Source organism: Hoplias malabaricus, chromosome Y (genome assembly GCF_029633855.1).
Source record: "Hoplias malabaricus isolate fHopMal1 chromosome Y, fHopMal1.hap1, whole genome shotgun sequence".
Lineage (NCBI taxonomy): Eukaryota > Metazoa > Chordata > Actinopteri > Characiformes > Erythrinidae > Hoplias > Hoplias malabaricus.
The window spans coordinates 45,812,093-45,828,577 of record NC_089820.1 but is presented as its reverse complement, the minus strand read 5'-3'; the positions used below and the strand labels follow the sequence as shown (position 1 = coordinate 45,828,577).

The following is a 16,485-nucleotide window of genomic DNA, read 5'->3' as shown; positions in this document are numbered from 1 at the left end:
TCTACCAAAGAGAAATATATGATGTGCAGTATTCCATGTGCAGTAGTCATGTATATTTTGTTGTAAATATATATATATATATACATTTCTTATATACTTTTTATATAATACTAGTAATAATATAGTAATAACTAGGTTTTCCTTTTGTTACCTCTTTTTATTACTGAGTACTTTGCTGTCCCTTTGCTACTGTAACACTTTGAATTTCCCCAATGTGGGACTAATAAAGGATTATCTTATCTTATCTTATCATTTAGCATATTTTATGCCCATTACCATTTGTATTTTTTTCATTCATATTTATTTTTTCCACTATTAGCCTACTTTTATGGCTACTCAAATTCTGTTTACATTAAAACTTTTTAAAATGCATAATTTTATTTGTCAATAGAATTTACTATTACTACTATTACTACTACTTGAAACTAGTACCAAAAGAAAGCTGTGGGGTTTGAGGTACATTTATTATTTTCCTCACAAACTCAACATGTTTTTAAATTGATCATAATTTCACATTATATATATTTAATTATACTCAAATTAATACGTTATGTAATTACATTCATATTATATGTATGTTCCTCATGCTAATGCATCAAATGCCTGTTTGACATTTGTAGAGCTAAATGACCTTTCATGAGGCTATTGAATTGACTGGCATTTTCTTTGGTTTGAATTATGCCTGCCAACTCAGCGCTTTGTCCTGCCACTAGCACTCAGAATGTCTGCCAGAGATTTCCTAGCTCCACTACATTCACTGAGAGCAAACATCTTTTTTTCAGTTTGTTTTTTTTATTGTCCACTGACTCTGCTGAAACATAATTACTTTATGGCCTCACTGTGAATTGGCAGAAGAGATTCCTTATGCCTGCTTAAACCATTGAGTCAATAGACCGATCACTTATTTCATGATGTCTTTATGGTCTAAGACACATGCCTGAGACATTTTTGGCCATAGTAATCATTCCACATGCTCTCTACACCACTGGTTCTAGATCTTACAGGAAGATCCTGTAAAGCAAAACTTACACTGTATATCCTTCCTCTTGTGTTAGGGTCTTGACTGACTCGTTTTTAGGTTTTAAATGCATACAAGTACTGCATAAATTTGTTTATTGCATCAAGACTTTTTGACTTTGTCAGGAACTTCTATAAAAAAAAAAAAAAAAAAAATTTACTAAATTATAAGGGCGGCACGGTGACGCAGCAGGTAGTGTCGCAGTCACACAGCTCCAGGGACCTGGAGGTCGTTGCTTGGATTCCCGCTCCGGGTGACTGTCTGTGAGGAGTTGGTGTGTTCTCCCCTGTTATGGCTCACATTAGTTTGAGGGAAATATGCATTTCTTAATTTTGGTTCCATTCTAATATTGTACTTCTCCTGAAGGTTACATTTTTGTACATATTTTTAATTAACAATCAAATTGGTAAGCAGAAAAGTATGTTTTTAAAGGTCCAGTATTTGTTGATGGCATTATAGGGCGGGCTGGGATCTGGGACTCCAGTCCTCACTGCCAGAACTTGGAGAGGTGTCGTGGACTTAATTAAGCAAAAACAGATGTAGAAACATTTCTACCCAATTACCCTCCTGAAATCTAGCAACATATCTGGTCCCTAGACATGTGTGAATGTAATAGGTTGACCTCAAACGTGGAATGTAATAGGTTGATCTCATATTTAATACTTGCTTCTCCAATATGATGCCTCCTTGGTATTAATATTATTAGTATATTACTATATATAAATTTTATTAGTCAATTTATTTTAAATCTGTAGTTGCTGCAATCTTGCACATCACTGGACACACTGGAACACACACTGGAGGGCGCACCAGTCCTTCACAGGGTGACACAAACTCACTCACACCCATGGACACTTTTGAATCACCAACCCATCGACCAACACATTTAACATGTGTTTTTGGACCATAAGGGAGAGCACACCAAACTCCTCACCTGGAGTGGTGCTCAAACCCACAACAGTGACTCTATCTGTTGTGCTACCCATAAATATTATATTCTAATTATAATTACACTTTATTAATTAATAACATCTATTGAATAACAAATTGCTTTCTGCTGTCCTGAAGTCAGTAGAGATTACTTCACAAAATACTTGTGTACTTTACAAAATTTTTATTTTATGTCGTTAAAAAAAAAAATGTCAACAAGCATTTTCAATACAAAAACGGAAGAGGAAACCCTTCTGAAATGTCATAGCAACTTTTACCAACCTACCATACTGTCTGCTGTACAGGATATAACACCAAAAATGTTAAAGGTAATACATCAAAAATTCAGTTCTACCAGAGATTAACAGCCATTACTCTGGCCTATATCTCATTTTAAATCAAAGCATCAGTGCTTACTTCAAGTAAATATGAAAAGAAATAATTACAAAACAATTTTCTTTTCACATACACAATCCAAAACTACAGAAAAGTAAAACCTCAAAATTTAAACAAGACATTTAAAAACTGACCATACAGAAATGATGGACTGCTGAGATATTAAACATCAAATGATGCAAAAAAGTGGTGAGTCACTGTATCTTTCTGCCAGACAGCAATAATTCCCATTCTTTTATCAGCCACTTGGTTATGGACAGGCATATATTTTGAATTTTCAAGAGATTTCAACTTGTTTTCGTGTTTAAGATAATTTTAAGCTCATGTTAAGTTATATATTTTTAATCCTATTTTTGTTCATGGATCATGAACTTTCCTGAAGCTTTCACTAATTAAAAACAAGAGGAATAATAATTATGAACCTTTAAGGCTTAGACAAATATTTCAAATGTCAAATCCGTATACAACACAGAAAGATGTTCAATTGGTAGTCTAATTATCACAACACATTTAATATTCCTTGCCATGTTTTCATATAAGCACATTTTTAAAAAGGTAAGAAAAAACTAAAACAACGAGAAAAAAACAAAAAACACAAAGAATACAAAACATTCAACTAACAAAAATAAATCAAAAAGGGATTTTCTGTACAAGAGGACAATTTTGTTCAGACAGGCTGCAGACTTACTGGCTTCTGATAAATAAGATTTTTAAGGATTAGTTGACCATGTTATCTTTATGTTTTCATTAGGGCTAACACGCTAGTATTATTAATCAAAATAGTAATAATAACAATAATAAAAACAGTGCCTTGGTATATTCAAATGAAGGTTAAATATATACAAAAAGACTTTCAAACTGACTTTCAACAGTCTTCTTAATTCCTAAAACGTGCTACATATGTTATGCAAACCATATCAGTAGTGTCATTTTTTAACATGTTTCTTGAGTGAAGCTTCCAGTGCTACAAGACAGGTTGCTTGTGTTACAAATCACAACATAAAACAACCATGCCCTAACCCCTCAAAAAAAAAAAAAAAGCTCTTAAAAGGATGCTTTTTCAAAGTGTCGTTTTAAATGTCATATTTTTTTCGAATTAAGATTTATATTAAAAAGGGTATAAAAATTATTTTATTAAAAAAAATTTCCACAGCTTCCAGTCTTTGGTGTCGAGGTACAGTAAGGCTAATATGGATTGCAAAGAAGTCGCCACATATTTTACATTTAGTTTTAGTGCTGTGACTGGTTTCTAATCATCAGGCACAAGAAAAAAGCAATATCATTAAATTGCTTGTCTCCTACTACAAAATATTGGTTATAAAAACACCAATTCTATTACTGTATTTCAGATCCCAAAGTTTTGATGGCGTGGTAATGGCTCTATATTAAACAACACCCATCATTTTTAACAGTGCAGAGTACCTGAATGGACAAAAAAAAAAGAAAACAAAAAAGTACAGTATTATAAACTCCCAAAAGACAGTTTAAAAAAAAAAGCATCAGACTTCAGATTCAGCATTGCATTTGGTACAAAGGCATAAGTGGAGTCAAGCGTTACACCTCTAACATTGTATATTTGCAAGATAATAACAGCATTTATACAAAATAATCAAAAATGTGTTTTTAAAACATCCAATGGTAGACAATGACATAAAAATGCAAGCTTTAAGCATCAAATTACAAAAATTGCAACCACAGAATTGTAAAAATCTGGCAGATCTCATGACCTTATAAATGCATAGATACAAAACTTTTAAGTGGATCCTAAATATAATCCAATGACAACATTTTCCAAAGTGAAATTCCATCTTTTTTTCCCAAAATCCACTTTGGCAATTGTATTTCAAGGGGGAATAATAAAGGTGCTCTGTACTCCTTAGGTTTAACAAACCCAACTATTAAAGCCCTGATCATGAATCACTATGACTGACTGCAACAAAAATGTTTTTGACAAATCACAGAATCACCAGTTTGTATTTTTATTATGTTCTGTTACTTTCCTAAATTTATATGGAATTCAAATCATTATAATGTGTATGTACATTATTTCTATATTCCACCTTTATATTACTGCCATGAAACTGGGGCTTTTTAATAACTACAACTGGGGCAGCCATGGTGCTATTTCAGCACTTCTTGATTGGGGCGTTAAATGGGAAAGAAAAAATTCAGAGATTTTATCAAAATTTCTGCATATTTAAATTGTTAGGATGAGAACAGTCATTCAGAATGGTTTTATGTGAAAAGCTCAATTCTTAAAAATGAAACGAAAAAAAAAAAACAAACAAACATAAAACAACAACTCAATTGTTCACAGTGGTGGTGATAGAAACCGGACATTATATATTGGCTGTGACAGCAAAAGCTCATAAAGCTAATCCATGAAGTAGTTAAATATACACTGACTGATGGTGGAGACACTATTGTATGATCATGCTGAGATTAGGTTTTAACCTAAATATTGAAGACATTTTTTTGTGTTACCATTATCAACCTATAGACACACTGAAGATGTGTAGAGTCCCTCCTACAAACAAACATCCTATCACCACTACTATAAATAAATGCCAGATTCTAAGTTTCTCTATAATTAATAATTTTTCACTAAATCAATCTGAATGACTCAGTGATTTGGTTAAACGTTTAATTTACTGAAATTCCCTTTTAAGAACTTTTTTTTTTTGCATAATACCCTAAATAAAGGCATTCTTCGTCTTCATATACAAGACTGACAGGTTCACCTAATAAACGTTCCTAATAATAGATGCATTTCCAATATACAAAAAAATGATAATTAGTGCAAACATTTGATCCTTTTAATCACTGGATTAAAACATTTTTTTGGAGTATTCAATGAATCCAATACCTAAAATCTAGAGCTTGGGGAACCCTGAGATGCAAATTAGGGAGGTTTAATGCCATATTAAACACGAGTAAACAAGCTGAACAAGAAAAATTCCTAATCAGGTTACATAATGCATATTAATTCTAATAAACAATCATTTGTTTACAACAAGGAGCAAGCCAAATTTTAGATTACAAATAATTCAGTGTGAATCAGTTTTCAGCCAGAACAGCTGCCTTAAAATACAACTTGCCATACTTTTGACTTCATATGAATGCAATGAAATTGAAGTATTGAAAAACCTAAGACAGCTGACATGATATTCCCTTTTTACACACTCTGCCTTTTTCACACACACCATGTCTACAGCAAAGATTCCAAAGAACTTTCATTCATCTTGAACTTTTCTGCACCTGGAAGCACCATTTTAACAGCTGGAAGGTCAAAAGTGTGACTGAATGAAACAGTACCTTCCGGTAATTTCAAAATCTCAAAAACAAACTCGATAAGAAGCAGGATTAAGAAAGTTAACTTTAGCTCCTATGGGCAAATGTCCACCTTACTTCTTTTGGCAAACAAAACATTAATATTAATATGTTCAAACAGGACAGTTACAACCATTTTTTTACTCTCTCATGGCAAAAGTACTAACTACTTTTCTTGAGACAACAAAACCCTGGATTATGTTCTTTTCTCTACCAGTGCTTTCATTAAAAATGTGCATGGGAATAAAAAAAATAATAATAAAAGAGCACCATAAACTTGGGCAAAGGTGCACATTGCATTTTAAAAAAACCCAGCATTTTAAAAGAATGATAATTTCTGATCAGCCTGGCACAAATGTCTGGACCTGTGTCCAGAACCTCAATGCAATGTGCTACACAACACAAAAGTGTGAACAATTACACAGACAACTCCTGAAAAAAACATGTAAGCAAAAACACCTAGTCAAGTATTCAAATATCAAAATAATACAAAACTACAAATTAACCCAACATTTCCACTGTTGCCTGGTCCTTGTTCTCTAACCAGTCAAAGCCAGCAGAACTCACAGTCTCGCTGCAAATCTGCTGAAAAATTGGGTCATTCTTTAGTTCCTCCAGTGTTGATTCCTCATACTGCCCTTGTTGTTGACTGGGGTTAAACAAAAGGTTTGTGTCCAAAGTGTTTAGGTCATTTATGCTATTGGAGAGTTCAGAGGTCAGTCGCATATCACCGGGAAACTCAGAACTCACAGTACCGAGTTCTGAAGCCTGGCCTGGAAGCTGTGAACCACCATTCAGGCTGTGTTCCTCTAACAGGTCCTTAACATTGGAGTCGAAATGCAGAGGCTGCTGGTGCTGATGTTGCTGGAGGTTTTGCTGTGCAGAAACCAGCAAAGCCTGATTCTGCTGCTCTTCATCAGTGAGCTGCTGTTGCTTCTCACCTGAGACTGATTGTGCTTGGGCATCCCCTGCTGAGAAGCTCATCTGCTCCCCTCTGGCATTTTTCATGAGGTAAGCAGGCTTCTGAAACCTATAAACCGAAGGGCCAGGTGAAATCTGAGCCTGGTTGTTGGCACTGCTGGGGAAGCTGGGAGCGGCAGTTGTTTCCAGGATCTGTGTGAGGTTCATACGGGCAGTGTAGGATGGCATGCTGTTCATGCCAAGTCCACGTACTGAACTGTCTCCATCGCCATCCATCTTGTTGAGTAGGACATTGGTGATCTTCTTGGTGTTGCTTGCTTGCCCCCCTGCCTGCATGGGCATGACTTCGGTTTGCATCATAACGGTCAATGGCACAGACTGACTCCTCTGTGCCATGCTGCTAACACTGGCGTTCGCTTGACTGTTAGCGAAGATGTTCAGCACTTCAGGCGTCACTGGTGTATTGAAAGGAGAGACGACTGAGCGGGGGATATTGGGGTTTGGGGTCCCACTCAAGTTGCGCTGCCTGACTGCTGGACTGACACTGCGGCAGCGGAACGTTCCTGACCCAGAGGAGGACGTGCTGGTTTTGCTGTCAAGAGGGGCAGGAACGGCAAATCCCTCCTGTTTATTGAGATTGGCCATGCTAGCCACCTGCTGCTGGACTGGGGATATAGGGGTCAAACGACTGATGTGTGTCTCATGATGCCTGATCTGTGACTGATACGTCTGTCCTGGTATGGCAAAGGCATGAGGCTTCCTGAACTGATCATCCACCAAGTCTTGATAGCTGGGCAGAATGTTGATTCCATTACTGGAGTTGCCACCTGTGCTGTTGTAGCCATTATTTATCCACTCCAGTTTAGATTTATCTGGGTGGGTGGCCATTGGCCTCTGCATGGGCTTTACTGGACTAGAAGAGACAATGCTGCCATCATGGTAACTTGTGACACTAGAGTTGATTGGGGTGAAAGCAAAGGGGTTCCTACACTCCACAGGGCTGGGTGGGACACTACTACTGCAGTTGGAGTGGGGTGTACTGATGGGGGTTTGGCAGCTGCTTCCCAGTGCACTATCTACAGGGGTCGTGGGAGCCAAGCGAGAGCAAGGGCTCTCTCGAGTCAGTCCCTGTCCTCCTCCAATCATTTCTGGTGTGGGGGTTGGTGTTGGGGTGGGTGTGTGGATAGGAGTGCTGTTGCTTTGCACTGAGCTGTAATAAGGTGTGTTGGACTGGTGACTGGATATCATGTTGTCCTGTAAGTTAGCCTGCTGACCTTGTAGTGCCATGTCCACACAGTTGCCAAAGTCTTGCATGCTACTGTTCATCTTCATTTGCTCCTCCATCTGAACTAATTCTTCTACAATACTGTCCTGAGTCATGTCATCATCATTAAAAGGGAAAAAGCCCACATTTGGCTGAGATGACACATACTCAGTGATATCAGTACTCATCTGTACCATCTGGCTCGATGCAGAGTTTTGACCTATCATTTGAAGAGGTTCCATAACTGGAGTGGACATTTGCTTGTTTTCTGTTGTTGCCTGCTGAGGGTAAATCTGTTGCTGAGGGCCATCCTGCTGTCTGTTATTCCAGAACATGTTTTTTAGTTCACATGCTGTAGAATCAGCTTGCTCGGAACCTGTGTGCATGGCTTGTGGATTTTTGGATGCATGCTGCTGAAGCAAGACCTCACTTGCTGCACTAGCAGGGCGAGTAACTATTGGCTTGTTGTCAATACTGGATGAACTCCCTTCCCACCGCCCTTGAGAAACACTCCGTGGTCTGCCAAAGGTCTGGAAGCTGGTACTCCTCATATGAGAATCCTGGCTGGGGGCATTAGCAGCTGTGGTACCACAAACAATGCTTTTTACACCAGATATGGATCCTTCCCAGTGTCCCTGAGAAATACTTCTTGGCCTGCTCACAGTCTGGAAGCCAGTGTTTCCAGTAGTAGAGTCAGAATGCGCAAGGATGCGGGTTGAAACATTGGCGTTCAGCTTCATCATAACTTTTAAAGCAGCAGAGGCTGGTGCACTCTCTGGTCGGACAGGAGCGTCTGATCTGGGAATATCCTTCACCATGGCTCCCATGGCTGATTTTGTACCTTCATTTCCTACGTCTGACAAAAACACTTTTTTGACAGGTGTCAGACTTGAATCTGGGCATAACCCTTGCCTTTTGCGAGGGCTTCTGGACGCCAAGTCTGCATCTCTGGGTGATGTCACAAATATATTTGATGTTGGAGCACTGCTCATGGTTGGACTGGACATGCCCTGAAACATAGTTCTTTCACTAGCATTGTTAATGCTGCCAGCAGCCAGATTGCTTTCACTCGGGAGCATTCTCCCATTACATTTGGTCCCTGTCTGCACATCCAGTCTTGTAGAAATCTTAGCAAGAGGTGTAGGCACACTAGCTGCCCTTGGTTTAGTTGCCCCTTCTAAACTCTGCATTCCCCCACCAGCCTCTTGAGTTGTTGACAGCTTGCCAGTCTCACATTGGACTTGGCCTCTTCCAACTACAGGGTCATTGTCCAACTTGTTGTCCATGACAGATGCTGAGATGTTTGCTCGTCCAGGTCTTGTGAGCATGGATGGCATTGCTGCAATGGAGCCACTACGAACACGCGTGACCGGCTGGAGGTCATCGCTAAGGCTGGCAACTCCAGCAGAAGCAGGCCTGGGTGTGTTGATAGTAGTTGAAGTGACTGCAGCATTAGTGTTGCTGGGCCCCAAAGATATTGCTGTCATCTTCACAACATTGACTGAACTGACCTGCGATGCTGACATAACAGTTTTGATGGGGCTGTTAGTGATGAGCAGTGCAGGGGGTGAGCGTAGGGTGATTGCGCTTGTTGTAGCTGGTTTAGGAAGGATTTGGGCATAACGATGGCGAGCAGAGCGATCACCTACAGGACTTGCAGGGACATTCTGTGGGGTTTTGGGACATTGCTTCACAGGTTGCACTGCTTGAGTAACAACCTGAAAATTGACAGGAAGAACTTTGCTTTCTGCTGTTGCAATAGGAACAGGGCTGGGAGACATCAACTGCCTGCTCCTCTGAACCTGCAGAACAAACAGAGCAATCATAGAAAGATAAGTTAATAACATGAAAATGTGTGAAACTGGATTTTTATATTATATCATTTACATTAGTATACTTTTTTACTTTTATTTTATCGAATGCATAAAACATTTTTTGTAATATATATATATATGTACTAAAATACATCTTTCAAAACAAAGTTTTGAGAGTGCTGACTACTTTTTCTTGATATTAAACACTTTCTTGAAGTCTATGCACCAATAAACAACTTGATATATCAGAGACGTTTTATATTGTTAAAAAAGGGATTGGCCCTTCTTTGCTGATGCATAAACAATGCCAAAATGTCCACTATTCTCTTATTGAACTTATTTTCACAACAACAGTTCTATGACTTTAGCATTTAACCTCAATTCTTAATCAGACATCTCATACAAATTGAAATGATTTGTTACCGTGATAGGGCTAGGAACTGCAGCTACCACAATGCCTATGGTAGGTTGTGGTGAAAGCAGGGCAGGGCTTCCACAAGGGATTCCTGTGCCAACACCAGGTGTTGTGCCCCCATCTGTCCTCTTGACCTGGGCCTCAACAGGAAGAGGAGAGTGCAGTTTCTGTTCTTGCTGCTTCTTCTGAATCTTTCTCTGAAGCTGCTGCTTGGCGTCAATGGAGGGGGAAGCTAACGTTTTTACCTGAGGCTGGAACGAGTGGGCATCAGTCGTGGGTACAAATGCAGAGGACTGAACAGACAATTTAGTGCCTAAAATGATCAAAAAGAAAACCACATTAATAAATGTTAATAGTTACAGGCCACTGAAAACACTTATAAGGTGTTTACAAAAAGTGTTTTTGGTGGGGTTGAACAGACAGAGACATAAAAATAAAACAACTGAACTGAATTACATCTTTTCAGCAAGTTTTATTTTTATTGAAATATTTATTGAAAAAAAAATATTGAATTTAGACACAATTATAACATATAAAACTGAATCACACTGAGTCACACTGAGTGAACTGGGCATCATAAAAGCTTGTCCAATGTTTATGAACATCTGGTAGTCCATCCCTTAAATAAATACGTCTCAGGCAATGTTAGGTAGCCAAGTATATAGAAGAGGCATTTTCACTTACTAACTGACTGAATGACCTTGAAACATGCTGTTGTTACTTTAGCTGTATTTCACATTACAGTTTGTGAACTAAATTTGGAACCGCCTGGCCATTTCCACTGACATAAACTGGTCCGCAAACCAGAAAAATTAGTTCCCAGGTGGAACCAAAGAACAGTAGGTTCTTCAACGAGAACCGTGGCTGAATAACAGGAAATAAGACATGAACACTCTCGGTTTGTGTGTGTTTCTAAGTCTTTGATTGGCGTGATACCATGCTTGTTGGCCAGAGCGTCAGCTCTGCAATGGTTAGTTCACAAGCTCAGTAGGACGGCTCAGAACTCAGCAACATTTACACACATATTATATCTCACAGAGAGAGGAGGACTGCTGAATTTGTCTTATATCATGTGAGGGTGTGTCTTTGCCTGAAATATAAAGGAAAGTGTTGTGGAGACATTTTGTGGTGTTAGTGTGTTTATTAAACTCTATACATCTGCCAATAGCCTCCTTTAACCTGTTACACTGAATAAATAAATAATTGTAATTCTTAAAATCAACAACATGTTCTTGGTCTTCTTTGTTCTTTGGTGTCAGATCGTCTAGTATTTATTTTAAATAAAAATAAACAAGAACAACACTGATGCCGGTGTTATATATTATGAATAAAACTTTGTGCTCCTTTTTCAATATCTGCATTTATTAGTTCTGCCCTCCATATTCTCTGTAAATCACAATGACATAATAAAAAACTAGGCTTGCTAGTTTTTTTTACTAGTTTCCCTCTTTGCTCTTTGTTTTAGCAACTGTAACAATATCAATTTTATTTGTAACAATACTAATTTTATCTACATTCAAACATTTGACTTTTGAATGTAGAATAAACCATTCAGCGTTTTTATTTATAGTAACATTATTAGGACATCTGTAGTCACTACTAGTTTCTTTTCTGTGTTTGCATAATCATGCCTAATTTTCAATAACGATTCCCTTGCTTACTAATTGAATTCATTTATAGTTAATGAGCACAGGTACAATTCAGTTGTCTGTGCAATTACTGTTACCATTCTGTATGAGAAAACACACAAAAAAACGTACCATTCAAATTAGAAATCCAGTAAGGAATATTGCAAAGCCACGCCAAATATCAGAGTGTCTGTGTACCACCAGAGGGAGACACCTACCTGTCTGTGTACAGTGTCTGATGTGAATGAGTCTGAGCTGAGTGCTCCATACCTGAAGGGGATCCTGTCATCACGGTCAGAGCAGCAACAGACTTGGTGCCGATGTAGTGGCTGTTGAGAAGGAAGCGTGCCAAGTCCTCTACACTGTCAAACTGCCGACTCAGCACTTTCTGAGCCCACTCACACACCAGGCCACAGGCTGCAGAGCGGACCTCATCCTCACCACTATAGCTTTGTCCAGAGCCCTCAAACACCTCACACTGCCACACATGGAAAAGGAGAGCATGATTGTTTGTCATGTGTTTGATTGCAAAAAGAGAACATAGGGGTTAGCAGAGAAATAAACACAAAGCTATGAGATCCCGAGTAGAACATACAGTAAAACTGGTTGTACTGACAAGGTCATGGCACTGTTAAAGTGTACCACTTTGGCACATAACAGTTTAGGGAAGGCCCTTTCCTGTTCCAGCATGACTGTGCTGTTGTGCTCAAAGTGAGGTCATGGTTTAGTGAGTTTTGTGTGAACAAATTCCAGTAGTTCAGCCAATCAATATCTCTGGGATCAACAAAAAATTTTGAGTCAGACCTTCTCATCCAACATTAATGTTTGAAATGATTTTCCACTCCAAAATACTGTGGTAATGTGTGATGGTGCAGTTCCTACATATATTTGGCTATGCAGTGTATCTCATGAATGTACTCTTCAGCATGGATATTTCAATCAGGTTTCAGTATCATACTATCATAGGGCATTTCAATTGTATTTTAAATCCTCCATCAAACAAAACAACCAAAGAGGGTATAATGAATAATAATAAAAAAAACGCTTACCCCATCTCCAGTTTTGTGTAAATCCAGGTTTGGAAGAGAGGGCATATGAATGAATGCCTTCTTTCTCAGGCCACTATAGCAATATGTAAGTATGCATTAAGGAAAAAAGTCAGATATTATTCCTCATTACTGACATTCAGTGCTTTCAGTGTATCAAGGCTGCCAATGTCAGGACAGCATTCCATGGCACACAAAAATAATAATAATTTAATTATTGTTTATAGCCTAATCTTCAACATATTTTTGGATATGGCTACTAGTAGTGTCTCTTATGTTTTATAACACTAAAACGGCTGAGCACTATAAATGAAAACAGACACATCTGCAAGTTCATGTTCCTGGATATACACGTGCTTTAAGTAGCTGCAGCTAACACCTCTATATCCAAAGGTTCTAAACCTCCACCTCTGCCCTCACATGACTGGGATTGGTTTTCAAGTGAAAAAGAAAGAAAGAACTAGATTTCAAAGATTGAAAAATGTGTTAAAGTCCAGTATAAACCCGTTCTAATATGAAGATGGTGTTGCTGTTAAGGGGCCTGAGAGGACATTAAGGGGGCAGTTGTATTAGATTTCTGTTACGGTGGTAACCGTTGTCAACAAACAAAGTGTTATTTCAGAATGGCACCAGCAGGGAAATATAAATAAAGTTTGTACTCTGCACTATTAACACTGTTTTCTTACCCCCCATTGCTCTAACTAAAATAATTATCGCCTCATCGCTGTTATGAAACACTTGGTCATGATACAGCCTGGGGAAGAAATCACAGGCACTTCAGTAAGTCCGGCGAGACATCTAATAGCACACTGAGGCTCTAGCAACCAAGCTTTTTTTTTTTTTATGGGGGCAGGCAGGCTAAATAATATTAGGACCCTCAAAGAAAAGATGCATGTTTGTCCCAGGTGTGGCTAGCATTGTGTGAAAGAGGAAGTGTCATGGACAATATTTCTTGAAGGTCAGGCACATTGCTGCTGCTGCTAAGTGCCTCTGTCCCATTGCAGCATGCTGTTGCTTTATTTGATGAAAATTACTGATCTATATTTAGGAGACACATGAACCACAACAACAGATGTTTGAGGGTTCAAAAGCGGGGACAGATCGAAGCAAACAGTTTCAGAGAAGGATATTTGGATTTGCCTCTCATGCCAAGCCGGCGTGCCTTCATGTTGGGAAAAACGTTCTTCATGATCTTTCCGAAGTCGGCTGCACTGAGGGCATGGTAGCCCAGATTGTCACAGTAACTCCTGAGATACACAAAACCATATTTATTTAAGAACAATATGAACTGAGAAATAGTAAATATAGGAATGCAATTTCTGGTTAATTTTCAAAAGACACATCATTAATCTGGCATTAGCCATTAACTATGAGTCCTAAATGAAAGGAGTGACTCTTCAAAACAAGGAAAGAGTTCATAAAATGGAAAGTTACATTTCTGAAATCTAATTGGCTGTGCTATGCTCAAATCATTGGTAAAAAGTATGCACTCACAGAGTTACAAGCTCATCAGAATTCTCTAGTAATGCACAGAAATGTTAAAAAATGTTGCAAGAATCATGTTAATTTGGTAAACCCAAATCCTTTGGTAAACAGATGGCATTGCATTTTATAATATTTAATTATATGTTTTCAAATCACAAAAATCTCAAAAATTTAGTTGAGTTTTGTAGTGTAAAATGGATTGCATTCAGTTTACAGATTACATTATAAGCTTACTTGTACTCATCGTAGACCTCCTGTTTGGGGAGCGAGGTCTCGGGATGCTCCTCAAGGTGATTCCGGATCCAGCTGAATGCGTGCATCTGCTGAGTGCGGCTTGAAGACACACAGCTTTGCTCACTGAGGAAGATGCAAAATTACTAACAGTTACAACCATTTTCCAATTTCTAAAAAAAAAACAAAAAAAAAAAACAAAACACTAAAATCACACAACAATGTCATGCCTATATTAAATTTATTCACATTTTCCTATATGGTCCATAGATTGGTGAATCATCTCCAATGATTTTTGGCTAAGCAAGATGAGATGAGCTAATTGAACACCCTCAAAATCCCAAAGTAAAACACATTTCAGGGTTACCACCGAACATGCATCATAAAGAAGCACTCACGATTTGTCATTGCAAATGCTGGGTCCAGAAGGCAACCTGAGGTAGAGGTAGAGTTTTTCAATATCTGTAAACTTCTCCACATCTTGCTGTAGTAAAAAGAGAGAAAGAAATAGACGGTTACAAACAACTATGTCGTTTCTCAAGAGTAGGATCAATCATATGTCTCCAGTAGGTATACAACATGATACTCTCTCAGGATAAAACCTTGCATGTGTATTTTTAATGTTTTTTAATACACTTTTTTAAATATGGTTTGAAAACACTTGTTGCTCTTTAGAGTGTGTCATCATTTGGTGTTGAATGAACAAAAGAAAATGTAAAAGATTAATTGAACTAAATAATTACTCAATTAACTTCCCGTTCCATTAACTTCCCTTCTTTCTTTAATAGAATAACATTTTCATTCAATTCTCTAACCAGTTGTAGAGCATCATTTTGCTTTTCATACAACATTTAACATATACTTCCTCAGATACAATGCCTTGATTCTGATTCCACAACTGGAAACAGTCATTGAAAACACCGAGCTGTAATAAGTGAATGTATATAATTTGTATAATTTACTGATTCTCAGTTGTGAAACAAAATATAGGAACAAACTGAGTTTACAAATATATATTAAGCTTCTGTATGAAACCAGGGAGAAGACACTTGTGACCCAGACCAACACAAACTCCAAAACACCAATGAGTCCTTTTAAAGAAAATCCATTGTTAAAATCCATTATTTGGGTGGATCGCAGATCTAGCAGAGCATTTCTCTCAGTAAGACGTTGGTGTTTGGCAGGTGAGTTAGTTCAATCATGATATTATAGCCATTTTTATTTTATGATGGAATACTTTCTTATGACAATTATATTTCTATCGGACAAATTTCCAACCTCTTAAATTCACCCCTTAATCCTGTACAATTAAACAGGCTGTTGTTGTTGCTCTGCCTTTAGAGACTGCGAGCAAAATTTCTGATCCAGTTATACGAATATTTTCTCGAGTTATGAAGAGCTGATCTTTGGGATCCGACCGATAGTTGGCATGGTGTTCGCTTACAGATTCTTTTCGCATCCAGCCACCACATTCTTCTCAGGTGTGACCGTGCAGTATAAAGTCGTATCTCGTTCATTATAACGTTTCACAAGTGTTCTTAGTGGTTTAGTGGTAGAAAGTGCAATTGAAGTTTTGTTTAAACTAAGAAAGTCCTTTTATCTACGCTTCGTTCCGTGCCATTATCCCTCGCTCCCTCTCTCCTCAGCCACTCTCCGTTAGCTACACTCATCTGTCGCCAAGGCAAGATTACTCTACCGTGTTTTATACATGTTTCTTAATCTATTTTGTATATGTTCTTTCATCTACTTACTTTGTTGTGTAATTTTAAGTTTTGTGTGAGTACATATTACATATTGAACAACATGCATTTTTTCATAATTTAGGACATTTTGAGGACTTGTCAGAGGGCGGGAACGAATTAATCCAATTTCCATTATTTTAAATGGGGAAAATTTGTTCTAGTTACGAGCAGTTCAAGCTAAGAACTCGGTTCTGGAACAAATTAAATTCGTAACTCGAGGTCCCACTGTATATGGAAATGCAATTTCTTTTGTGACATCACATAA

General features: G+C 38.0%; 1 protein-coding gene across 1 annotated transcript in view; it reads right to left on the bottom strand.

Moving 5' to 3' along the window:
- Positions 1-2,147: 2,147 nt before the first annotated feature.
- LOC136679145 (DNA-binding protein RFX7-like) overlaps positions 2,148-16,485 on the bottom strand; it is a 41,041-nt gene continuing 26,703 nt past the window's right edge. Inside the window, exons 3-9 of the mRNA XM_066657475.1 lie at positions 14,877-14,962; positions 14,482-14,604; positions 13,893-14,009; positions 12,766-12,850; positions 11,987-12,194; positions 10,097-10,401; positions 2,148-9,661 (exon numbers count right to left, since the gene is read on the bottom strand). Coding sequence (XP_066513572.1) covers positions 6,176-9,661; positions 10,097-10,401; positions 11,987-12,194; positions 12,766-12,850; positions 13,893-14,009; positions 14,482-14,604; positions 14,877-14,962 — 4,410 coding nt within the window. The 3' untranslated portion in view covers positions 2,148-6,175. The remainder of the gene's footprint in view (positions 9,662-10,096; positions 10,402-11,986; positions 12,195-12,765; positions 12,851-13,892; positions 14,010-14,481; positions 14,605-14,876; positions 14,963-16,485) is intronic.